The 27,294-nt window shown below is 38.4% G+C and overlaps 1 protein-coding gene across 1 annotated transcript; it reads right to left on the bottom strand.

Moving 5' to 3' along the window:
- Nucleotides 5,323-12,786, bottom strand: LOC8061196 (protein ZINC INDUCED FACILITATOR-LIKE 1). The gene is made up of 17 exons (XM_021445876.1): nucleotides 12,531-12,786; nucleotides 9,401-9,441; nucleotides 9,011-9,071; nucleotides 8,794-8,896; nucleotides 8,606-8,708; nucleotides 8,459-8,512; nucleotides 8,305-8,367; nucleotides 7,921-7,970; nucleotides 7,755-7,830; nucleotides 7,246-7,419; nucleotides 7,051-7,138; nucleotides 6,690-6,775; nucleotides 6,494-6,601; nucleotides 6,205-6,249; nucleotides 6,032-6,120; nucleotides 5,714-5,757; nucleotides 5,323-5,601 (listed from the first exon to the last, which is right to left on the bottom strand). Exons 1-17 carry the CDS (start codon nucleotides 12,676-12,678, stop codon nucleotides 5,504-5,506), a joined length of 1,431 nt encoding a protein of 476 aa, XP_021301551.1. The 5' UTR covers nucleotides 12,679-12,786; the 3' UTR covers nucleotides 5,323-5,503.

Below are 27,294 nucleotides of genomic sequence, written 5' to 3'. Positions count from 1 at the left end.
AGTGTCAACTTATCAATTGGTATATGGGCACGATGCAGTATTACCTTGGGAAATTAAAACAGGCTCTAGGCTGATATTCTCTCAGGATCAGTTAACTACCGATGATTATACTACTCTGATGAAAGATGAATTGGAAGATTTGGGAGGATATCGGTTGAAAGCTCTGATTAGCATTGAGGAGAATATGAGGAGAGTGGCCAAATGGTATGACAAAAGAGTAAAAACTAAGTAGTTTGCCGATGGAGACTTAGTCTGGAAATTGATTCTACCAATTGGGACTAAGAGTTCAAAGTTTGGTAAATGGTCTCCTAATTGGGAAGATCCTTATCGGATAAAATGGTCTGCTCCTAGCAATGCTTATATTTTAGAAACCCTCAAAGGGGTTGAATTTCCCAGAGCATTAAATGGAAAGTATTTAAAGAAGTACTATCCTAGCATCTGGGTCAATGCATAAAAGTTTAAGTGCCGATAACAATCCTATCAGGTGGACAAAATACTAGTGTTCGTAGAGGGGCTGGTACGACATATTACCGATGAAAGAAAGTTACAAGTTCAACAGAGTCTGGATAGGCAATATCACACGCAGGCGAATATGATTGGCTTCCTCTATCTCTTTGGTGTCTTCATCGGCTGAGCCCTCCACTGGCTTAAGCTTCTTCTTCATTAGCAGGGCTTTGCGGGCTTGGGCATCCCTTTCTTGCTGAAGACTCTTGATCATATCGGGCAGCTGACTTTCTTCTTGCTTGGCCTGAGTCATCGCTTCTTCGACCTGCTTAAGTTCAGCTAGTAAAGCTTCTCTCTTTGCCGATAGGTCTGAGACCTTCTACTTCAATTTAGTGCTTGAGACTTGCAAATTGCTGATGCTTTTGTGCTTCTCCTCGGCTATGGATTTCACTTGTAGCATCTCTTCCTTGAGTTGAGCTTGGGCGGCGCTATCGGCAAGACGTTGAGTGGCCTTTTGATATTGAAGCTAGCGACTCTCTAGATGAGCAGCTTGAAAAAGTACTTCTTCAGCATTGGTAGGAACCTTGAGTGCGGATTGTCTTGAAAATGGCTTTTGCTGGGTCAGAGTCATCCACCAGTTGAGTTGTGTCCTGCTGCAATAAGCCCAATAGGTCCTCCAGCTTGGATTTGACTTCAGCTGATACTGTAACAAGTGCTAGCATAGAGCTTGCCTCTTCTCATTCATCATCTGGAATGTCGATGGTGAAAGAAAATAAGCTATCGGAGGAGTCTTGTTCCTGAAAACAGAAGGGAGATGAGTCACTCGGAGATAAGTATGGATAGTGCAGATCGACTAAATCAAATGACTTACTTGTTTCAAGGCAATTTCTTGCCTTTGGCTGGAAGAGATGATTTGAATTACACCCTGATCGGCTGGATTTACCGATGAAATGTCTTCAGCTGCAAGATCGGTTAATACTAAGTATAATAAATGATCATCAGATAAAAATAATAAGTCGTTGAGGTACCTTGTGTAGGGACAGCTATAATTTGTTCGGGAACAATGGCCGATAACGTTCCTTGGTTGCTTGGATCAACTGTTTGTTCAGGTGCATCGGCCGGTTCGACATTACTCTGAGGTGTTGGTTGAGGAGGAGAGGATGGTGTAGCCTTCTGTCACTTCAATTGGGCCTTAGTGTCTTTTGTGACCTTGCATTTGGCTTTAGCCTTTGCAGTTGTCGGCTGGGGCGCATCGGCACCTGATGGTTGAATGCCTTGGATTCTTGCCGATGCACTAGTTTGTTGCTATAAGGTGCATACAAGATATAAATTTTATAAGTTAATATAAAGATTGAAAGTATGAACTAGGATCGGCATGACTAGAATGATCATGGGTTTTTACTTTAAAAGTCTGTGCCAAAGTGGTAGCTGTGACCGATGGAGAGGTCTTGGAGCATTTGGTAGTCATCTTCTTGAAACGAGCTCCCTGATGCATCAAAGCTGCCAGAGTTGGAGCGTTGTGGCCGATGAGAGAAACCGGGGATGTTGGTTGAAGGTCAAACGGTCGATTACTTTTGCTCATTATTGGTACTGGATCATCGACCTGTCAGATAAAAGAGTTAGTTACCGATGAAGTTAAAAATATATAAAAAGAAAATGCTAAGTGATAGAGAAAACTACTGCATCATCGAGGATAAAATGCTCTGAGTCGATGAGATGCCGATATTTATGAGCCGATGCTGCAAATAGCTGCCCTTTCCATTCTTGCCAGCATAATTTGTAAGATCCAGTGATGAAGGAGGCTGGTACCCAGTCGGATAGATTGTCGTCTGCAGTATCGGCATTGGGAGGAAGTTGAGCTATTCCGTTCCAGTCAAGACCACTGGTGATTGTCTCTCTTGGTTTGATCACATCGGCATAACAAAGCTTAATCGGCACTTGACCGAAAGCCAGTTGACGAGATAATGCCGATGGGTTGTGAAATTCGTAGGTAGCGCTGGTGTTCTTTCCACTACCAAATGTGTTTACTAGGATCGCCCTAGGAGTAATGATGGCCATCATCAGGTCATCATCTTTGTTTAGCGCTTCATCGGCAGGATGGAAAAGGAGAGGGAACTTGGAGTCCTCATTAACATAGGGCATCTAAGCCCGATGATCCTGAGAAAGGCCATTGTAGAGAGTCTGGAAGAATCTGCCGATCTGGTTTTCATTCACCTCAGTCCCATGAAGGACTATGATTGCTTCGCCGAAATTGAGGGGTGAGCGGGTTGCCGATTCATCCTCTACCAACTCATAATCTTCAGCAATGTCTTGTGGGAATTGCTGAGTGAAAAAATTCTATTGCAGACGTTTGTGCATGTGGGCATTTATCCACATGTTAATGAACCACCAGGGGCCTCCCAAATTGCTGATGGACTGACCGAGCAAGAGCTTCTCAGTTACTTGGTGGAGAAGATAGTAGGTGGAGCTCAGCAGGTATCGCCCAAGAGGGAATCTGGCGCCATTGGCTAAAGACTCAGCTGCTGCGAGGTAAACGCAGGTTGGCCCTAACAATCGACCGCAGAAAACGAACTTATCTAGCCACATGTTCAAGAAGATAGCATGTTCCCTCTGGCTGACCGATCTGGTTTGCTAGTATTTCTAGACATATCCTGTCCAACCGCCGATGTTATGGGTGTCTACTTTGTAATCAGACTTTCTGTTGGAGAGCCTACCGTCATCGGTAGTTGAAATATCCAAACCCGTGAGCATGTGCACATCGGCAAGGGAGGGGGAAGCTGGGCCATGACCCAACATGAAAGCATTGAAGGTGTCCAACCAAAAATAAGCGGTTGCTATCATCATTGACTCATTTTTCTCTATATCAGCAATGGTGAGTCTGATGCATTGGTCTAGTTTGTGTTCTGCCCAGTATACTTCATTGACCCTACTAACCCACAGAAACCAATTCTTCCATCCCTTAGTGGTTTTCGGCCAGGATCAGAAGGTGTCTTTCCACAAATCTAGGGAAAAGTTCTCAGCTCTGAATGGGATTCTGTTGGTTTCTATGTTTATTATATCAGTTGCATCCGAGTTGCCCATCGGGCCCAGGCACTAGATATGAGGTTGTTCGGTTGGGATGACTATTTTATTGCTCAGTTTCTAAGTTTGAGAGATCAAAGAAATAGAAGAAAAGAAAGGAAAATGCTGAATATATGAACTTGCGAGAGTAAAAGAAACTACAACAAAAAGAAAGTGGAAACGGGATTAACCTTAGGAACATTGAAGTTGATTGCCATCTCTTCCGAGCGAGATGAAGATGAGGCCAGGGGCTTGAAGATTCTATTGTAGAGAGTTTTCGCCGGTTGAGGTCGTGTGTTTGCTCGTCGAGGTCGCCGCCGGAGGAGATAGGTTTTGGAGATGGAGAATCGCGAGGTAGAAGATGAGTACCTGGGAAGGATGTATTTATAGGTTGAGTCAAGTAACGGCATTTCAGACTTATCTCTCTGCCGCATCAGTAAGATTTGAGGTTGTTCAGATGGATATGGTAACTATTTGTACGACAATCAAGGGATTGTGCAGATGATTTGATGGCAAGTAATCATGATTGTGCGCAATATTTCAATAAACCATCGGCAGCTGTCTTGGTATTGAGTTTTTACCGATGGGCGGTTTTCTCTATGACTTGGCATTAATCGGGACACAGGTGGTTGAGAGACGTGCGATGAGGCACGAAGATCAGGGTTGTGATTGTTTAGATTTGGTAACAGATTGTTGTCAAAAAGGAGATAATTATGTAAAGACAATATTTGGAGTAAATTTCGGAGCATTAATAATTTTATACTCCAAAATTGGAGGGCATGTGTTGACACCGTTTTTGGTACGGGTCAAGATAGTTAAGAAAGACTGATCAGCAATAAGGGAGTTATTATGTTGTGTCAGCAGAAAGGTGCCGATGGGATCAGATGGTAGAAGTTAGTGCCGATGGGAGGTGATAATCGGAAAAAGGCGTTCTCTTAATTTAAGTCAGGATGAAAGTAGAGATTGCCGATTCGATGATTGTCACCGATAGGCCTTATGGTTGCTGATGCCGATGAAGGAAGATATGAAGACTACTGCTGATGAAGTTCAAAGACTATAGGGACATGCCGATGAAGCAAGAGCCGATGAAGATTTCATCTTAGTTGGAGCGGATACTAGAATAGATAGGTGTTGTTTTCTATATCTATTAGAATATGCCTTAAATGTAAGAGTCTTGTTTACTTTATTTGAGTCCTAGTCGTATTTGGTTGTAACTCTTTATGTCAGGGTATAAATATAGACCTAGCAGCAATGTAATAGATATCAATCAATATCAAATACAATTTTACTCCTATTTTCGCATCTACTTTTCGATGACTTCATCAACTCGCATATTTCTTTTCTTTTTACGAGTTCTCATCGATTCGGCGAGTTACACTCGATGATCCTCGAGTTCCGCGTGAATACCTCTTGGCCATGACATCCGAGCGCATCGCTGTTGTCAGGACCAAAGTATTCGAGTTACCACTATCCTTGTCGATTACGGTCAAATCGACTGGCATGCCTTGACATCGAAATTGGGTATTAGCCCTTTGTGTTTGCAGATCTATTTTTGCATCAACAGGGTGCTTGCGGAAGTGCGGGGCGATGCCTGGGAGTGAGCGACGCGAAGTGCCGGTGGACGGAATACTTTTTTATCTTTTAGTTGTAGAGATAGAGATAGAGATATATATTGAGGCCACTAGACTTTGACAAGCTGCATGACTGAACTCTAAACTTTGAATTTTCATCATTCATACTTAAACCAACATTTGAAGTGAAACAATTAAACATGGATCGGATACCTTGTATCGGACATAAATTGTGCTCAAGTCGTTAGAACTTTAATTTAAGGAGATGTAAATATATAGCACACTCAAATCATTATGGCTATTTTTTCTTGACACATATAAGCTCTTGCTTGTACATGATCCTGTTGTATGCCACTCAAAAATATATTTTCTGGCACATGTGTGTTTTGCTAATCCACCATTATTCCACTGCTTGGGTTCAGCAGCTATCACTTAAGGTGTTTCGGTACTGCTAGGAATGGCTTAAAGGTCAGCACCAGCCCAATACATTGGAGCACATTCAGAATTAAGAACAACATGTGATCCCCTGCACGATTAAAACATAGTTGATGCTATACCCAAGATAATTAAAAACACTAATGAAAAAGAACAGGTACTAGGGTGGTACCTAAAAGAAGAAAATTAACTTTAAGAAATACCTGGAAAGAAGGCAGCATCTTGTCGTTTTTGGGTCCATGAGAATCTACATTGGAGAAACCCATCAATCAGATCTTTTTATAAAATCTACTAATGCATGGTGCATAGGATTCTGTACCTAACATCTGTGGTATTAGACAAACAAGGCACTAACACACTTAAATATATATGACATATCGATCTATTTGATCTGCCTCTTGAAGATACTATATGTACTATAATGTTTGACATATCATATTAAACAATTTATATTTTGGTGGAACACAAATTAATCTATGTTGAAAGTAAATCTGGATGTATGATGTGGGGACAATACTCACAAAGCGCCTGCTCCTGCTGGACCAATAGCCTTAAAGAAGGACATTGCAGTCGTCGCTATGCCATTTGCGGCGCCTCTTTGATGTTGTGGCTGTTTTCGAAGGTCAGTGTATTAGCTAAAATTTGTAGCATTTGAAATATAAAACTCAGGTAACCCAATATATGTGATACTTACCACAGCATAGTTCTGAAGAAGTGAAGTGCTTGTCAGCGTAGTTGTCTGATCACATTCATAAGGTGTAACATTAACAAAAGATGATACTGTAACTAAAGATTAAAATACAATATAGTTTCTAGGTTCTATCCCATGATGATAATAGAAACATGAGTTTGAAACAATTCTTCAACGACCAACAAATGATTTGAAGAACAACACATATGTAAGCCTTTATTTATTCGTGCTCAGTATAAAGTTACAAACAGGTAATGTTGGCAGAATACAGAGAATATGTGTCAGAACTTACCCCAAGAGCAGCTTTAAACGTAGTAGCAAAATAAAGAGCTAGTCCAAGTTTTAGTCCTGACAGGTGTGTCATGAAGGGAAAAGCAGCGATAAGTGGTACGGATAGGGCCTACAGTTTACATATGGAAGAAAGACAATAGTTAGTGGATAGGACTATGTGATGCAAGTTTCTATTTTTCAAGTCATTAGGCACCCACAGATGCAGCACGGCATGAATTTACACTTCCAAGATATTTGTGGACCGGTCTGTAGATGAATATTTGATACACAATAAGTCCAGCACCTAGAAAAAATAAAATGTCAAAATAATATCCAAGGTTTAGCAAAATAATACTCCCTCCCGAACTGTAAGTCATTCTGACTTTTATAGATACATAATAAAGTCATATATAAATCTACCTAGACATAACACATACTTAGATGTATAGGAGATACATAACTATGTACCTTGCTAGAAAAGCTAGAATAACTTACAGTTTGGAATGGAGGGGATAGTAAAAAAACATATTGTAGCAGTTATTGTAGTATAGAATTTATTACATCTTGAAATAAATATACCTGCAATTGCAAGAACTTGTCCAATTTCCTTAGAAGAAAAGCTTAGCCCACCATACTTTCTGTCACTTACGGTCCACAAGGAAAGTATCTGTTTTAAAATTATAACAAAGATGAAAAGGGGATTGTCATTTTTCTTGGATTGATTCATAGATTCAGGGTAAGTCAATCAACATATATGTATATTGAAATAATTACCTCAGTGTATGCGGTTTCTTGAAGCGTGAAAACACAGTATGCACTGATGGAAGACATCAATGGCCAGTTCTTATATAGACTCTTGTCTGGATGTATATCTTCTGTTTGCAGAGTCCTTGAATCTCCAGACATTTCTGCTTCATTGTCCATAATCTTGTGCGTATGAAGTGTCTCCTATAAACAAATATCAAATAATATGGATTTTTCTCAATCATAACTTTGTAATTTATTAATCCCGCAAAAAATTTAGCACAACACTAACAAAGAAATGGTTTTCACTGATGCCACATATTTTTCACTGGCGGTCACAAAAGTAGACACCAATATAGTGCATTAGCAAAAACCTGAAAGTTACTAATGGCTGATAAAAGACCTTTTGGATGCAAAAATGGAGCTCTCTAAGTACATTCACCCAAAAGGGAGCGCTCTTCTTTAGATTATAGAAAATGCATATGGAAGTGATTGAAATGACTTATTATTCAAAGAATATGGGAGCATGTATCACATACCGGTAACCATATGCAGCTTACTAGAACAACAGCAGAAAAGATGGAAATGCTTAGGTTTGGCAGGAGATACGGGAACCTTGGAAAATGCAAATATATATAGTCAGATCCATGAATTTAGCTTGCATTTGTAAAAATCTTAATCTCATTTGTTAGACAACAGGTGTACCTCCCAAAAACTGATTTCTCAGAGAATATGTTTGGATATTGCCGTGCAGGCTGACATACAAAAAGGAGAACAAAAGGTGCAATTTTGGTTACATTATAATAAATGGAAAATTCAAATAAATGTCACTCCATCTAGTCACAAACAAGTAATGTTTAGGGGTTACCCTTTAGTCAATTAATCATTCCAAATTTTGACTAGAAATACGTTTCGCATGTTGAGTTAATTTTGGAAGTTGTATGGGTAGATTTATCTTAAAAGGTAATTTTGTAATAGTATATGTTTGATATGTTTTATTGGTATATATTGTAGTGAAAAGTAGAGATCAGAAAGGAATATGGTTGACTTCTGACTACCAATAAAATTACTTATTTGTATATATACTACCTGTGCCAAGTAGCCTCCAATGGATGGGCCAACAATAAGACCCAAGCCCCAAGCAGTGCTTACCTGTATTCAGTTATTAAGCTCAACTCGAGCAATGATGAATGGAACTGCTGCTTCCTATATGTGCTTAAAAGTATGGATTGTATTTACTTACAATTGATAATCCAAGCGCTTGGTGTTCCGGTCGACAAATCTCTATTGAGTAAGCCTACCAAAAACGATAGTCATAACAAGCATATTTATAGAAATTGAAAGTAGCTGACATATATAGCATAAATACAATTTTTGCATCCTAAGGTACCTTTATTGGTGCAAGCATGCCATTGAGAGCACCTAAAAGCAATCTTGTGGTAATTGCCATCCAATACTTTACACTAAATCCAAACAGAGTGTTGAATATGACCCTGAAAAACATCCAAGAGAGAAGAAAACCAGTGTTGCATTACAGAGTTTATAGAAAGCTGCTATATCCAAGAAAATTGTACTCACACTGAAGCGACTGAAAATATAATGATTGGCTTTCTTCCAATGCGATCAGCCACTACACCCCAGAACAGCGAGGCAAAAAATCGACCAATAAAGTAAGATGCACCTGTGGAATACAAACAGTAGTGACTATATAGCCGTATGTTTTTAGGTTTAAGTGTGGTTGCTGAAACAAGTACTGTAGCATAAAGCTTCAGTTGTTTTTACATTTGAATCTTACCAAGAAAACCAGCATACAGTCCAATATCTTGTTCTGTTTTGGCCACGTGCAGATCTTCAATCTATATATTATTGTGTCATGAAGAAAAGCACAACTTAGGTTACATATTATTAGTCTGAATTGAAATGTTTTGCATTTAGATTCGGATGAAAAAAGTAAGATTATTGGATTGTCTGCCATATGCCTTTTTCTAAAAAAAAATATGCACAAATAGCTTGACTTAATATTGTGTGAACAACCAATGTGGGACACATGTTTGACTGACCCCTCTAGGTCTATGTAGTTGTGGATGATGACAACATGAATAAGAACTATGTTTACTCATATGCTTCAAAAAAATGTTTACTCATAATAAAAATGTTAATAAAAATTAAAGTGAGATCAACCTACCATGAAGTATAAGAAGGGAAACAGGGACGATATTGGCAAAGCTGGAAAAGAACATATTGTCAATGTAAGGAAACATCGTTTATATATAAGCGTAAATATTTTCCACACAATTAGTACACGAAATAAATGTTTAGTCATGATACATGTAAGCAGCATTGTAACAATAATACTAGCATGATTCTATCATGGATATTCTTTATATAATTTAGAGAAAATACTAATCCTACAATCTTAATATTACTAATTGGGGGCCTCTGTTGGATTATATGAAAAAAGAGATAAATTATAGAAATGATCAAAAAATCAGAAACATATGACCTTTAATTTAATAATAGTCTATTTACCACTACCAATAAATAATAACCAGTAAAGCTATTCTATTTTCTAAGTAATTACCCACATCTACCATTATGCAAAGTACATAAACTAAACCCAAAATACCCACTCATGCAATTATGAAAATAATTTAAAGCATCCCCTAAATTTGTATCTAATTTACCCACATCTACAAATATCAAAGATAATTTAAAATAATCCTTAAATTTGCATCTAAATACCCCTACCATTATGAAAGATTGAAAAGTAGCCCCTAAATTTACACATTAGTTGAGCACACTTGCCGTTATGAAATATAATACAATAATTCAATAACCATAAAGTGCATTATATATTTGTAAATCAGACACTTTATAATAGACTTATTTGGAGATATAAATTTTGCTACTATTTTCTATAAATCTAATCAAAGTTAAGAAAGTTTGATCAGCATGCATTCCATAACAATACTTATTTTGGTATAGAGGGAGTATATAATAGTGAAAGATGATGGGATATTATGTAAATGTTTTGATGAAACAAAAAAAAACATCTGTCTTCATATTGGATTCAAGAAGAGTACATGACTCTTTGAGCAAGGGTTTTGCTCTAGAGATGCGACATGCAAAGGAATCACACATATGGCAAGGCGTATAGTCAAAGTAAATAAAAGTATAGTGTGTCAAAAGGAGCAAAGGGTGACCGAGCTATCTAGGGCAATGTGTGTCTAGTTATTATGATCTCAGAAGAGAAGAGGCCAGCAACACAAATAAAGTGTATCCTCTACTTGTTAGCAGGCACTACTACAGATTTGGTCCTTCCCTGCCAACTTCATCACTGCTGGATTATAAAAAACCGACAGTGATAGCCCGTCACAACACATCATTGACGGTTTTTGGCTTAAATCGGCAATGATATATGTCCAACCGATTGATATTCGGGTCTTCACTGTCAGTTTACATCACTGCCAGTTTTAGCCAAGAATCAGTGGTGATAATGGGTCATCACTACCCGTTTTAGCCAAGAACCGACACTGATACTATAACTGTCGGTCCATGGCTTGAACTGACAGTGATGCTGCAAGAAAATTTTATAAGTTTCTCATATGATATCCAATGAAGACGAACTTTATAACAAAGTTGTAGTACTCGATGAGATTTACAACTTTCTAGTTCAAATGTTTTTAAGATCATTTGGGTATCCAAATATTTTTATTTGTAATCATCTATCCAACGGAAATTAATTTCGATATCTAAAATTTAAAATTTGAATTTTCGAAACGACCTCGTATGGACAAATGCCAATAAAAATTGTAGACCTGAAAAAGTTATGCAAGTTTATAATTGACAATATTTCATTCAAAATTATTTACTACTTTAGAATATTATTTGAAATTAAACTTTAAAATTATTGAAGAACTCTGTTTTCTGTTTTTGATCTCTGGCTAAAACTTATAACTAGTTTTTCTCCTTTATACTAACTTCAAATTTGATGATTCTTTTCTAAAAAATTCTAAAATCATGCTCTTGCAATTTATTGTGTTCTTACAGCTATTGTTTTATCTATCTTTTCGTGTGACTGTGTTTTATCTATCTAAATTTTGAATTTTAAAAAATGACAACTTCAAACATTCTTTTGGAACACTAAATGGTTTCAACTAAAAAAGTCATGAACATGGAAGTTAGAACTTATCAAGATCTATAATGTTTATTTTAATTATTTCTTCATCCGATAAGTGGCGATAACATTGTTCACAAAATTTACTTGTCTCTCTTATAGTTTCATAGACTATGAGAGGGATGTGTAACATTTGTGAACAATGTTAATACCATTATATCGGATAAATGATCAAAATAAAAGTTATAGATCTTGAGAAGTTATACAACTTTATAGTAGTTAGCATTTTTATTTTAAATCATCTTGTCCTAGAAAACTAAGTTTAAATTCCCAAAAATTTAAAATTTGAATTCTTAAAATGACCTCAGATGGAGAAACTTCCAAAATAAAAGTTGTAGATCTCGAAAAGCTATAAAACTTTATAGTTGACAACTTTTTTATTTAAAATAATCTTGTCAAAGAAAACTACATTTGAAATTCCAAAAAATGAAATTTGAATTTCCAAAAAATTGAAATTTAAAATTTTTAAAATGACCTTGGATGAACAAATAGCAAAAACAAAAGTTGTAGATCTTAAAATGTTATAAAACTTTATAGTTGATAACTTTTTCATTTGAAATCACCTTGTGATGGAAAACTACGCCTGAATTTCTCAAATTTTAAATTCAAATTTTGTAAATTACCTTAGATAGAGAAATTACCAAAATAAAAGTTGTAGATCTCCAAAAGTTATAAAACTTTGTAGTTGATAATTTTTTTATTTGAATTTATTTAGGGTTTGAAATAATCATTTTGAAATAAGATAAACATAAAATGGCTAGGGTGAAATCTCATTTGGACACAAACAGATTATAGGTGGAGTAGTTAGGGGCTAAAGATGTGAAGCATGAGGAAAAATCGTGTGACTTGTGACCTATCTAGTAGAATGTGTGGTTGTCTGCAGTGGGTCCTCTTTTGGTAATAAATATTTTTTCCTATTTTTTCGTTGTATTTTTTTGGGCTTATTTTCAGGAAACCAAAGCACTGCTGGTTCAACATCAGTGTCAGTTCATAAGGACTGGCAGTGATGTCAATCTCCCATCAGTACCGGTTTACAGTGTTGGCTCAAATTCCGGCAGTGATAGGGTTTTTTGAGGCAGCAGTGACGTAGAGATATGGCATACTGAGAGAGACCGGGTAACTATGAGTTGGCAGGTACCAGAGGCAATGGTGGTGACGGCGACGAAGAACAACTCCTTGTAGGGGATGCCCTTGCTGCTCGCCTTCTTCCGTTCCATGGCGCACCCCGGACAGCCATCGAGATACAGTGGTGCCGGCGGCGTCGTCGGGGACGCCTCGTCACCCATTCAAATAGATATTAGCTCAAACTCTACTCTAGTACCAAATATGGGATAGCTATAGCTCTGTGGTTTAACGCACGCCACTGGATCGCCTCTTGTGTGAGGTACTCTATTAAGGCGCGGGGTGGTAGCTGTTATATATATACACACAGAGACAGAGAGAGATCGACACATTGTATTATTGCTAGCTAAAGTCTTCCAGGTGAATGATGTTGACGACGATCATCACACTGTAGCTAGTCAGCCAACATCTTCTAGATCTAGGCCTTGTTTAGTTCTTAAAAAATTTTGCAAAATTTTTCAGATTCTCCGTCACATTCGGCACATATATGAAGCATTAAATATAAATAATTAAATATAAAAGAAATAACTAATTACACAGTTTATCTGTAATTTGCGAGATGAATCTTTTGAGTTTAATTAATCCATAATTAAATAATATTATTCAAATACAAAAATACTATAGTGTCCATTTTGTAAAATTTTTTAAAACTAAACAAGACCCGCTAGAGCTGAGACTCTCTACGTCTCTGTGGCAAGCAGGCATGTGCATGCGTGCATGGGCCGATGGGCAGCATGCATGCCGCCGGCCGCTTTTGCACCTGATGGAGGAAATTAATTCTATATTTATCGCCGCAAATCACAGCATGGTTTCTGATTTCTGGATGAAAGGGTAATAAGTACTTGTGGTCGCTAAAAGCTTCTAACTCTTGGAATCTGCGCTAGTCAATTTTTTGAATTTGACTAACTTTATAGGAAAAAATATTAATAATACTAATTTGGTACCATAAATCTTAACTTTTTTTCTAGAAATTTAGTTGAAGTTTAAAAAATTAACTTAAAATAACTTTAGGAATGGAAGCATTTAGGCAGTGAGAGAGTAGTATAATAAGGATTGATGAAATGATCTAGGCCAGACACGTACTGTCGAGGCAAATCAAATTATGGGTTGGCAAATTGAAGGCCACACATACGTACTCCATGTGTCCTAAAATAATTATCGTTTTAGGTTTTCATGTCACAGGTTTGAATAGATTTATAAAAAATATGTGCAATATTTATATCTCCAAATAAATTTGTTAAAAAAACTAGATTCAAAAATCTTTCCGGTGATACTAATTATGTAACATAAGTATTAATACTTTTCAATATATATTTAATTAAAGTTGTTTCTTTGGAAGCGAGAATGACAGTTATTTTGGGACTAATGGAGTACTTGCATTGAAGAAGCTGCAGCAGCAGAAGCATAAATTAAATACATATGCTGGTTTATATATATAGACATATAACATACTAATGTGGCTGGTTTTGCTTGGATGGGATGGGCAGGTAATTTGAGTATATATCATAATATGATTAAGATGTGTGTCAGCGCTGACGGAAGCTATCAGCGGAGTCAAACTACTCTGACACAACACAGGCATCCACAATGCAAAAAACATGGATATACCGGTGTAGGAGTAAGGGAGACAACGTGAAATGTGCCGTTCGATCAATCGCTGCCATATGCATTGCTTCTGGCTTGATGATCTCAGTCGCTCCAGGAAACAGATACCCGGCCTACTAACGAAGCTGCTACGCAAGTAACAAGTCTACAGCCGGCCTGGGAGGCAGAAAGTGTCACTATCTACCTACTGTAGATATGGGCTTAATAAAGATGCTATTTGGACTAAGATCACGGATTACAAATACAAAACGGATAAACCGAATATATGTTGTTCTCTTGGTAGCCAGGTTTCTCCATTTTGGAAGGGGGTGACCTGGGCTCTTCAAGCAGCAAAGATGGGGATCATTTGGAAAGTTGGGGATGGGAAAATGATTCGATCTTGGGAAGACCACTGGTTCGATAATTCTAGCTTAGCAACACAGTTCTGGCCTCTTTATGTTATCTGTGAACAACAAGGGAAAACAATTAGCCAAATCTGGGATGGGGAAACTTTGATGCTTTCTTTTACTAGGTCTGTTTCCGAGAATCTTATGAACATGTGGTTTGACCTCCTTGGTATTATGGAGGAGGTCAGTCTCAGTAATGAGGCTGATCAAATCATCTGGAGCTTTAGTTCCACGGGTAAATATTCAGTGCAGTCGTTATATGCTGTCATTAATCATCATGGGGTGAAACCTGTTTTTGTCCATGCAGTTTGGAAGCTTAAAATACCCCCAAGAGTGCAAATTTTCTTATGGTGGTTGTCCAAGAACAAATTACTTACTCGTGATAATTTAGCTAAAAGAAGGAATGTGGATGATAAGTCGTGTATTTTCTGTTCTGAACCTGAGTCTATTCATCATTTGTTATTTGATTGCTGTGTAGCTAAGATTTTGTGGTCTGAGCTTTCTCAGTGTTTGGATCTCATCGGTACGTGAATCAGTTGCCTCCTTATGGATTGCAAATAAGAAAAATTTGCTAACAAATGTTATTATTGCTGCTGCTCTTTGGTGTATGTGGAAGTTGCGTAACAGTGTTTGCTTTCAGGGAGTCACTTGGACAGGACTGAAGCCGCTAATGCTGTGGATCTCAAAGACACTAAGAAGATGGAGACCAATGTTCACTAGAGTGGTAGAAGAGAAACTGATGGTGGTGACACACAAGATAGAACAAAGAGCAGTGCTGCCTCCTGGAATAGGTTGGCACCTTTCCAGTCCACCAACATCATGATCTCAGCCTTTGGAGTCGGCCTACAACGTTGTGATTCAGCCGAGTTCTGACTTGATTTTACTTGTGGACAATGTGTTTGATCCTGGAGCGGTTTAGAACATTTTTGGCTGGCGGGCGCGCCTATACGCATATGTTGTAAACGTTGATACTGTTTGCTTTATGATCAGTAAAGCAGGGGAAACCTCCTTTTCTAAAAAAAAATCTACCTACTGTATATGTCATACCTCGTTTGCTTCATTCGGTTGGATTGAACGATACGAAGGCAATATACTAGTGTTATCTCATATATATTCATATATATATGGTTTTATATACAGTCTCACATAATTGTTAACATATATGAAAACAAACCTAACCACATAATAGGTTGTATTTTAAGTTGTTTTGTAGAAATTCAATTATCCTTAATTTGTTATGCAATCAACAAATAAGGAAAATTTTATGAGTTACATGGCAATATTAAATTGTATGATCACTACTACACAGAATCTTTTGCGAGACGTTTTGAAATTGGCCTTGGAGGCGGGCGAGCTTTTAAACCGCCTCGGTACGTTAGTGTCTGGAATTAACCGAGACGGTCTTTTTTTTATTAACCAATGCGGTTAAAGTCACCTACGTCGTAAAATTGAATTACAAGGCAGTCTAAAACCTAATAATGGAGATGGCCCTTATAAGAGACCCGCCTCCAAAAATACCCCTATTTTCGGGGCTCTGCCTTGGTTAATATTCCTGAAGTCTAGCAAAAAGCCCAACTCAGGTTCTTCCAAGCTCTGATAAATATAAGGACTTAGGGTTTCACTTGACACTAGCTCTGTGTGTGTGTCTTGCGCGCGCGCACACAGGGCCCCTACACGGCGCCCCTTGCCTTCTCCCCACATGGCACGCTTCCCTCTCCTCACGCGACAAGCTCCCCTCTCCCCGCGCGGCGCCCCACCTCTCTCACCTGGCCGCTCACCCTACTCTCCATCACCCGCTCACCTCCCTCCCTCTCCCACCGGCCCCTCTCTCTCCTTTCTCCCCCTCACCTCTCCCCCACCACAACGGCGGCTGCGACGACAGATCTTGGTGGTGTTGGCACATGGATGGGCTCAGCGGGCCCTGGCTGGGCTCGTTGGACTTGCCCATGGCTCCTTTTTTGTTTCTTATTTTATTAACAGAGACGGGCAGATAACTACCTCGATAGTTCATGTATTATTCGTGACCTTTGTTTGAGGCTGTTTCGTTGCCCACCTCGGTTAATCAAAGAATAACGCTAGCCTTAATTAAATTTATTGCAGTAACGAATGGTGAAATAATTGTCTTATAGTACTAAAATTCTACACATAGTTAAGGTGCTTCCTTCATGAAATAACCACATTTTCGCTCACTTTCATCTCTGTTATCTACTCCCACCATTTCAAATTATAAGCCATTTTGGCTTTTCTAGATAAAAATAATAGTTTTTACTAGGCATCTAGATATACGTTATGTCTACATACATAGTAAAAGCTATGAATTTTAGAAATTTATAACAAGGGACCAAGGGAGTACTTCATAGAAAATCTTATGTGAAATTAGAAGACCATTGAAACCATTGACCTATAGCATATCGTAGATCACTATAGCTTGACCTACACACCAAATGATGCCTCGTTAGGTTGAGTGAGTGAAAGCCCTAGTTTGGTTTTGATAATTAATAAAACCTAGGGACTAATCATTGAGCTAAGTGTTGACGGTAGTTAAAGTCAACATTCTATAGTTAAATAAACATGCATAGGGACATATTTGAGATCACCAATAAAGGTTTAGGGTTTAAACTAATAAATTCTATGAGTTTTGGTGAATTATTGTTTTCCGTATGATTTATCTAGGAAACAATCAAGGAGGACATATTTGTCAAAATAAATGATGGAATTCCAACACAGGAGATACGTGGTAAGGCTCTAGAAGGCAAAAGAAGGCAAACCACTGAAGATGGGCCCCAAAGGCCACAATAGTAGGCCCGCCGGTCTCAGCCTAGGACGGGCCACCCCTGCCCAGAGCTCTTTCACCTTTGGCTTCTGGAAGCTTCCTCCACCGCCTCTAAGGATGCATCTAAGTCGTCCCTTAAGTCGGTTCGATACAACGCCCCATGTTCATCACATCGGGCTATATAATCAGACCCCTACTCCCCTCCCTAGAGCTATCCTGAAACCCTAATTCATATTCTTCTTTGAGGATCAAGAGAGGGGTCCCATGAAAGGATCTACCTCCTAGGCCCAACCATCAAGAGAAGATTAGATCTCCATAGGATCTAGTCTTATGAATATAAATAGAGAGATAGAGAGTGAGGGAAGAGTTTGGAGGAGGTTCCGGCCTGTCGGTGCTCCCTCTATAGCTCGTACTTCAGCGGATCCCAGTTCTACTTGAGCTTGTCTTTGAGATTTCTCTGGTACTTAACTTTTTATCTAAGTTTACTTTGTTTATATTGTTCAATTGTTTGCCACTCTTTTTGAGTGCTTTCTTCCTGCAACTGAGAGGGAGTAGAGTATTAATCTTAAGTGTAGGCTTAGGTTAATCATAAAAGTCCCCTATTTTATGGATTTTGGTACTTCATGGGTGTGACACACTTGTTTATTCTTTTGTAGTCCATTATCCTATTAATAGGATTGATAGGTTTTATGGTGCTTGTATAGTAGAAATTTATATCTTCTTTCTAAGACATCTGGTCAAAGTTGAACAATATAAAACATAGTTTACCCAAGTTAGAAGTAGAGAACCCATAGTTATCCTTTCTATGCTCCTATTTATCCTAACCTTATTGCTACTCTTAGTTATCACAAACCTCTACCTAGTTATCATTCCTTTTTTTAGTTAAATCGTAGATAGTTTCACACGTTTCCCTATGGATACAATATTAAAACCTTCGGGTGAAAGCTACAATGGTATCTATGCACTTGCGGATCATTCCTTGTGATTATTCTGTGTGCATTAAAATATACCAACAAGCTTTCTAGCATCATTGCTAGGGAAGCGGTTGCTGACTTAACTTCGAGCCTAGCTTATCATTTTATCTTTTATTCTTTTTTGTTTTATCTTTTATTATGCATTCTGCTCTTATCTATCTATATGGCATGAGCATGAACTTTGGCTATCCGCAGTCTTCAAAGCCTATCCTAGCACCTAGCTATGAGCTAAGCACATGTCTTATAAAAATGATTGGGGATAAATCCTTCTCTAAAGAAGGAAACAAAAACCCATACTATCACCTATGGGATTTTGAAGAGACCTGTGCATGCTTGCATATCGCTGGCATGTTTGACAAAACTATAAGATAGAAGTTGTTTCCATTCTCTTTGAAAGGAATAGCTAAATAGTCATACAATTGAAACATAGGGAGTATGCAAGGAGATTGGAAATGTTATTCTCTGAATTTTGTTTACATTTCTTTTCCGTCACTAAAGTAGCTTGCCTTCGAAGAGAGGTCCTATCTTTTAGACAACTGGAGGAAGAATCCCTTGGAATGTCATGGGATTGTTTTAATGGACTCATTAACACTATCCTATATCTTGCTATTTGAGACCCAATACTTCTTCAACATTTTTTCAAAGGTCTTAGCAAAGATTCCAAGGAATTCATTGATTTAGCCTCTAGAGGAGTTTTTCTTCATCTGCCCATTAGTGAAGCAAGGTCTATGCATGAAAAGATTTGTGAAATCACTCCTTGCACTAGCACTCACTCTGAGCTCCTCGAGGAAGAGAAGCAATCATCTCCCAAACTAGAAGAGGAAGTTTTGATACCTAAATCACAACCAATCAAATCCCAAAATTTAGATATCAACCCTAAACCATCAATACCTTAGTGTGATGTTGATAGTTTAGACTTCTAGCTTGCTAAGATGCTTGTAAATTAATATAAATCAGAACTTCTTAGAATGGCATCTTTTAGAAAAGTGTCCTCAACTTCCTTTCTCCCCTAAAGGATATTGGGAAGAATGCAGGGATGTCATGCATAGTAATACCATAGAAGGAGAGCCAAGTCATTTAGAAGTCAATTCTATCTTCTCCCCTTCTATGCCCACACTAAATGACTCACCTTAATCCATTTTTCCACCCATATTGACCCTGATGATCCTTCTTATGCTCTCTCACCTAAGTCTCATAATAACCCTAGAAATCCAGTAAGACAACCAAACTATAGGAGTCATGAAGACAATAAAGATGACCAAGAAGAGCTACAACAATGCCTGAAAAATCTTTATAATTGTCTAGAACGCATTAAGAATTCATATGTTTTTGCTAAAAATTGGATGGACAAGGACAAAGCTTGGTTAGAACTTAGCAAAATTTTAAACGGTGAGCTTAAATTAGTAACTTCAATAAAAATGACTCATCCAAGTTTGGAAACCATAGACAAGGATCAACCATAGATACAACAAGTCATGGGAAGTCTTGGACAATGAAATATACAATGGTTGTCATAGGCATAAAACTATAAAGACAAACTTTTGCCTATAGACATCCATGAAGAAACACCCTTCGAGCTTAAAGAGGGAGATTATATCATTAATGAGCATGGAAGCTATTTCATAAACACCCCATTAAACCCATGGTCATATGAGAAATTTCATGAATTAATTGGTCTCTCTAACATTGCCTCACATGAGATTTTCAACCCCCTCATTGTCCCTGCTTATAAAGACTTAAAAGGGTGGTTGTAGATGCATATGTTTATCATAAATATTGTAGATCTCATTGTGTGAATCTTGAGAAAGAAAAAGATTGGTGTTGGTGGGAAACCACTTCACCAATAAGAAACATAATTCAAAGGTTTCCCAAGGACGAGCTTGTGTCCTAAAGAAAGCACTTTTAGGAGATAACTTGAGCTTGCACCTTTTGTAACAATGCCCTTGTGAAATAAGCCTAGTAACATAGTTGAAAATATTCTTTCGGGTATATTTCTCACTAACCATTCTGGTTTGATGTGAAAAGATGAACGCTGATAACTCAAGGTATGTCCAACCAATTATTATGCAACATTAAATTGTATCCATCCAAACTTAAATTTGCTTTGCAAAATTCAAGCTCGAGGGAATGGTCTTATTTGAATAATAATATTATTATTATTATTATTATTATTATTATTATTATTATTATTATTATTATTATTATTATTATTATTATTATTATTATTATTATTATTATTATTATTACCTTTAATCCATGCTCAAGTTGATAAATAACAATCATGCTCTTTCATCTCTATTTGAATAAATCTCTATAGTGCTTTCATGCTTCCTTTTCTATGATAGTAAGTTTTGGTTTGGAAGTACTGATCATACTTTTATAGGTGTTTTAAATTAAGCATGATGCTTAGGTTAAAATGCTTTCCTTAGTTATAACTATACATGGGTTTAGTTTGATTATTGAACTAAAAGTTACTTGTGTAGACATTGGATATTTTGTTGGACTAACACCTATAGGAAATTTTCGATCCAATCTGGGTAAGTCATGAGATAAATTTAAATAAGGGATGAAGCAAGGCACATGATGAACTCCAATAACTTTGCACAGGAAGACATAACTCATTCATCATAGATGTAAGAACTACATATTCAACACAGATGAAAGAACTATAAGTATCAATCTTCATTCACTTTACCTTCTATTGCAATTTACTATTTGCCTTGAGCCATGCTTGTATAGAACATGATAAATAAAATTTATGTTAAAATAATCTCAACACCATCATTTTATTAGTAAAGAAGGAACACAATAAAACTTTAGACAAATAACCTATGTTTCAAAATTGTATATTCCTTCAGGTGTGTGTTGTCCACTAATCTGTTAGAGACATAAGATGAGCAAAGTGGACAGAATAATGAGATCAAAGAATCAAGATGGCATGAAAAAAGGATAACAAAGAAGAAGTGCAACAGAGGAAACAAGATACTCATGAACAACTCAAGCAAGGAAACCTTCAAGTAGGAAGAGAAGACCACCATGAGTCATCTACTCTTCATCACACGATGTCATCGCACTCCAGTAATGAAGGTAACATTTTAAGGTAAGTGGTCTTGTCTTGATCTTGGTATGCACATAAATAAAGACACAAACATGTTTGAGTTACAATTTCACTTGATCCAACTTGATTAACTCAACATGTTTAGATCTTTAAACTTGCTCTTAGCATTACTTTCTTGATCCACATTTTAATTCTAGAAGATGATAGTCATATCATGTAAAGATTGATACATTACACATAGATAGACAATCTTTCCATGGGTTAACCAATTTAAATCTTTCCTACCACGTACTTAAATGCTACATTCATGCTAGCTAGTCCTTTTGATCTTACCACTCATGTTACAAGTGAACAAATTATGCAACATCAGCTTTGCCTTGTTTAATGTGACTGAGGTTTGAGAAAAATACAAAAAGAGAGAGTTATGGTTTTGTTGGTGTTTTTCCACCAATAGGGCCCATGCACTTGATCTCTACCTTGTCTTTACAAGCAGGACACACTTCAAGCAAAATATGAAGGAGTCTGTTAATTTCCCAAAACTCTACAAGTGAAAGTTCTAAACTTGTGAACATGCACACTAAGCAAGATGCCACCAGCTTCCACCATTAATGCTCTACTTCAACCTGCTAGTCAAGAAAAGTACAAGTGTATACAAAGGACAAGGATGACACCATCATCAAAATCACCATTACAAGAGGCAACCATTGAGGTCTCCAAGGATGAAAAGATGACACATATGATTAAGAGCAAGTTCATCTAGTCATCTTCACTCCACTCGTAGATAAGAAGGACATCCATTTGCAACATACTCTGAGAAGGATCACTCAACTTCTCATCATTCGATCATGACAACATCTAGGTTCGTGGAGGAGCATCCCCCATGTATCTAGCTAAGTATTCCCTTTTCTTTTATTGTTACTATTTTATAGTTTGATATATATATTTGCTGAACAAAAAGAGGCAAACAAACAAAATGAAATAAAGTTTATCTTAGCTAGTTATATATATATATATATGTTGATATTTGGTAACGCAATGAGAATTAATCCGTAAGCGCACGGATATCGGTGAGCACTTCACCCGGGATGTTATCCAGAGTATCGTATTTATATTTTTACCACTACGAGAAAGCGTGCATCTGACTAACCTGGTCTATTACTACTAACCTTTAGGCTAGAAACTATGTGACTCGATGTGAGTGATGTATAGAGAAGACTACAACCACACTCTCGTTCTAACCTTGGTAAGGATGATCTACTGTTCTGTTGGGGAGGCTCACGAAATCTAGACAGCACAAAGGATGTTCGACCCGCACCTATAAACCCTATCGAGCCTGCTAACGGAATATGGGCTACAAAGGTAACTCGGAAATGTCACGTTCCTCGCTACTACCACGGTCCAGCTAGTCAGGGGATATCTATGAGTATCCTAGCCCAAACAGCACGTTTACGCTAGAGATGATTACCCTAAACTCTACGCGAAGAGATCAAAATAAACTCATAAACCAAAGAACAATAAAACAAAGAACTTACTAGAATTTAGAAGTCGAAATACTGAAGAATCCTAGGAGCAAGCCTCGGGTTAGAAGACTTGATCCCGCAGGTACAACCTTAGAGTAGACACCGACAGGCCGGGCTTCCTCCGATCTACACCTCCACTCTATCTCTCTCAATCTAGTAGAACTAGTCTACTCTCACATTGGATGCTATGCTCTATGAGGTGCGAACCCTAAGGAACCTCTCTGTCTGAATCCTCTCTGGAAAATATGCTAATGAATAATTGGATTCTCTCCTCCAGGGCCCAGGGGGCCTTGCTTATATAGTCTTTTCAAATGAATCTGGGCCGTCGGATCAAACCGACATTGATTGAATGGTTCTCCTTGATCCTTTAGGTCGGTGGTGCATAATCCGCGAGACTCGTGCTGATTGGCCAGTAGAGGAGGGCGAGCGCCCAAGGGGGAGGGCGGGCGCCCTGCCCCTAGGCCCGATCAGCCTCTCGTTCGTTCCCGTGGCTTCTGGAGTCTTCTAGATGATAGAAAATTGCACGGCACGTTAATATCTCTATGTAAACCCGACGTGTGGGCCTTTCTTCCTTATTTCCTGATAACCCTCTGCAGAAACAGATAAACAACAAAATTCATAGAATTCTGTCAGATCAAACCCTAATTCTAGGTGTTGTTTGTATATTGGTCATTTTCCTTGTTTATTTCATAATTAAAATTGATACTTAAGAACCATCAACAAACACCCCCATACTTAGGCTTTTACTCGGCCTCGAGAAAAGGATGGTTAAGAAAGATATCTGGGGTTAAAACATTGTAAACATTCTCTTTATACCTGCAGGGTGTTGTAAAAATCCAGTGTGTACCGTAGTTAGGGAAATATATGGTCAAGAGTAGAGATCCTTTCTTCTTAATCCGGTTACTTGGAGTTTTTGTATATTTTTGAAAAGAAATTTAGCATACCTTTATCCTCATAGGTTCTCTTAGATCGCTCATTTATCTTTTATATCTCACTGAGGCTGTTTTAATTTGCAGAAATTCTCAAGCATACTTACCTTGCATTTATTGCCTGATCAAAAACGGGATCCGAGGAGAAGAATGCCATACTCTTAGATCAAAGACTTTGGAAATTAAAAACTTGTCAACTCTTGCTGGCATATTGCTTATTAGAGGGACCACGGGCTATCATTTTCTTCTTTTTTCTCCCTCTCTTTTTTTCAGGTGGATACCGAGGTACCCCTAATTCTACTGCCGGACACTTGTCCATTTTTTTCTGCGAGGTTGTCGAGCACTTGCTCCTTTTTATTTCCTCGAAATATTCATATTTTTGCATAGCCCATGCCTCTAACGCAATAATACTTCGGAAGAGTGAATCTTTCTGAATAAATGTCTTGATCTTAGGAGCATGATAAATCTCTCAACAAGGGTTTAATCTCGTTTTGAGAAAACTCAATACAGAGCAGATAGCTTTTATAATTATCATAATTAATATTTTTAGGTTTATCAGGCATATAAAACACTGAGGATGGTAGCTAGAATTTTTGAAGATTTTAAAATAAATTCTCCAAGCAACAATGATATCAAGAATAAGATACTCAAACTCTACCATCTCACATTCCATAATGACTTAAGTAACACAGGGTTTTTAAATGATTTTTAATAATTGCAAGTTTTAGGAAATGTCACAGAGTGAGATTAATCATGATTAGAAACATTTTAATCTTGTTAATTTATCATGTCGGAGACAATATATGTGTATGTGTAAAGTGTGCAGAGTATGTACCTGAATCGTGGAGTGGTGTAGTCGAAGTACGTTTGGCGTGTCGAGGGATCTCCCCATACTTGTTTTTTGCTTTCTTGCATAAAAATAAAGTAGAGACATACAAGACATAATAATAATAATAATCTTTATTAATCTTGAGGCATTTATTACAAATGACTAGTAATGAACTGTAGCTAATAATAGATCTAAACCGAATTTAAAGATGAATAACTAAGATGCACTGCCTCTAGATCTAATTTAGATAACTTAGCGACGCTCTAACTCCCTGATCTTCTTATTGGCACTAGCAAGATCATGCCTAAGACCTAGTATAACGGTGTTTTGGTTAGAGAGCTGCCTAGTAATAGAGTTAACCGAGGACTAGAGCTCTATGATGACCTTGTCTAGCCTACGAACGTCCTCATCAATATTTGCTATAGTCTTGCGGCGCTTAGGAGGTGTCTCAAGAGCGTTGAGAGCGTGCTTCGGGGCTGTCTTTGGAGGGATGAAACAGACTTTGGCTGCTCTAATCCCCTCGAAATAAGGCCTCTCCTCCTCCGTAGTGTAGCGGATGCTGCTGATCTCGCCGCTCTGGTTGGTCTTGACTCCAACGACCTGTTCATTGGGCCTGGGTGGCAAGATCCTCGTGCCGCTGGTACCTTGACGATGGCCTCCTTCTTGGCTGACGGTTCCTTAAGAAGTAGGGGCTGTGGTGGTGCGGTGAGAACTGGTTGAGCATGGTAGGATTGGGCGGAGCTACGCTGGCGTGGTGGTATGGCTGCTAGTTGTCGCTCTATGTTGGCCGGGACGAGAGCGTAGGCGTCGGGGTCTTCCTTGGGCTTCATGTTGAGGTCGAAGGGGACGACCTCCCAATCATCGTGGAACTTGTCAGCCATTGGAGCAGCGACGGACTAAGCAAGCTCTAATAGAAGAAGGAGATAAGGCTTGAATAAATTGGTGTTTGAAAACTGACGTCAGGGGTTTGTTTATATAGGGGTCAAAAAGTGCCTCTAGGGTTTGCTCGGGCTACTCCCGCCGCCGTGCGTGCGAAACCTTCCATCTATATGATTTATTTAGTTTACCATAAATGGGTTTATCACGACGGAGGAAATCGGGACTGAGAGTTGGCAGGGGCTGGGGGCCCGCCCTCATCATCAGGGCGCCTGCCCTGTGCCTGGCCCCTCTATGGGCCCGCTTCCTCGAGCGTGCTTCTATATGCAAAACTTATTCGAAAAATATATACGTGGCCAAAAAATGTTAGTTTAAAAAGGTTGGGTTCTAATTCTCTATGGGAAGGTAGAAATGGATCACATCTATCTCTTCTAATTCTTTATTGGGATCTAAAAATAATTTAAGACGTTGACCATTTACCTTGAATAACGTACCTTCGTCATTTTGAAGTGTGATAGCTCCGTAGGATGATGAATTGATTACCTTGAATGGTCCTTCCCATTTACTCCAGAGTTTTCCATGCCCGAAAAGCTTCACCCTGGAATTAAAAAGTAATACCTTATCTCCGGGTGCGAACTCCTTATTCTTGATCCTCTTGTCATGCCACCTTTTAACTCTTTCTTTGTAGATCTTCGAATTGTGATATGCTTTCTCTCGCCATTCTTCCAATTCTGATAGTTGCATTCTTCTATGATCTCCAGCAACATCTAGGTCCATATTCCATCTTCTTATGGCCCAGTGTGCTTTGAATTCTAGTTCAACAGGTAGGTGGCAAGTCTTCCCGTACACCAATTGGTATGGGGTCATTCCAATTGGGGTCTTGTATGCTGTCCAGTATGCCTAGAGTGCATCGGGTAACTTGTCTTTCCATGTTGTTCCCATCTCATTGACTGTTTTCTGAATAATATTCTTGATTTGCTTGTTGGAAGTCTCTGCTTGGCCACTTGTCTGAGGATGGTAGGGGGTAGCGACGTTGTGACGGATTCCATGTTTTGATAGATAGTGCTTGAAGCGTTTGTCGATGAAGTATGCTCCTCCATCACTTATCACTACTCTGGGAACTCCAAAACTTGGAAATATAACTTCTTCAAACATCCTCTTTGAACTGATGTTGTCGGCGTGCTTGCAAGGTAGTGCCTCTACCCACTTGGAGACGTAGTCAACTGCCACCAAGATGAACTCACACTTCTTTGATGGTGGAAATGGACCCATGTAGTCTATTCCCCAGACATCAAAGAGCTCAATTTGAAGGTTATTGGTGAGTGGCATGGCATCTCTTGTGTTTATGTTTCCGTGCCTTTGACATGGTCCACATCTTCTGATATATTGCTTCGTGTCTTCATACATTGTAGGCCAGTGGAATCCACACTGCCACATCTTTGAATGTATACGGAATGCTCCATAGTGACCTCCATAAGGTGATGAATGACACCTGTCGATGATCTTCCATCCTTCCTCGCTGGTCACACATCTTCTGAGTAAGCCATCAGAGCATACTCGGAAGAGGTATGGCTCATCCCATATATGTGAACGACTTTCGTGAATAAGCTTCTTCTTGTTCGCTCCTTGTGGTACATACCTTGAAACCAAAAAATTAACAATATCTGTATACTGTGGGGGTATAAACCCCTATACCCTTACGGCAAGACTTGGGCCAGGAGGCTTGGCCCATTACGAGACAAGTTCGAGGCTTGATCCGACTGCTCAGAGTTTCGCGCAAGGAAACAGGACGTGGAGATCAAGCAGGATTCTAGTCGGTTAGAATAGGAA

Source organism: Sorghum bicolor, chromosome 8 (assembly GCF_000003195.3).
Source record: "Sorghum bicolor cultivar BTx623 chromosome 8, Sorghum_bicolor_NCBIv3, whole genome shotgun sequence".
NCBI lineage: Eukaryota > Viridiplantae > Streptophyta > Magnoliopsida > Poales > Poaceae > Sorghum > Sorghum bicolor.
The sequence above is the reverse complement of the archived record's forward strand: the minus strand, read 5'-3'. Positions and strand labels throughout refer to the sequence as shown.

What these genes read in the sequence shown, in the direction of transcription:
- LOC8061196 (XM_021445876.1), bottom strand. Translation starts at nt 12,678, where the DNA reads ATGGGTGACGAGGCGTCCCCGACGACGCCGCCGGCACCACTGTATCTC. An exon ending in ACTGTATGCTGGTTTTCTTG is followed by an intron (nt 8,897 to 9,010) that starts GTAAGATTCAAA and finishes TGTATTCCACAG; the next exon opens with GTGCATCTTACTTTATTGGT. An exon ending in AGATGCTGCCTTCTTTCCAG is followed by an intron (nt 5,602 to 5,713) that starts GTATTTCTTAAA and finishes TTAATCGTGCAG; the next exon opens with GGGATCACATGTTGTTCTTA.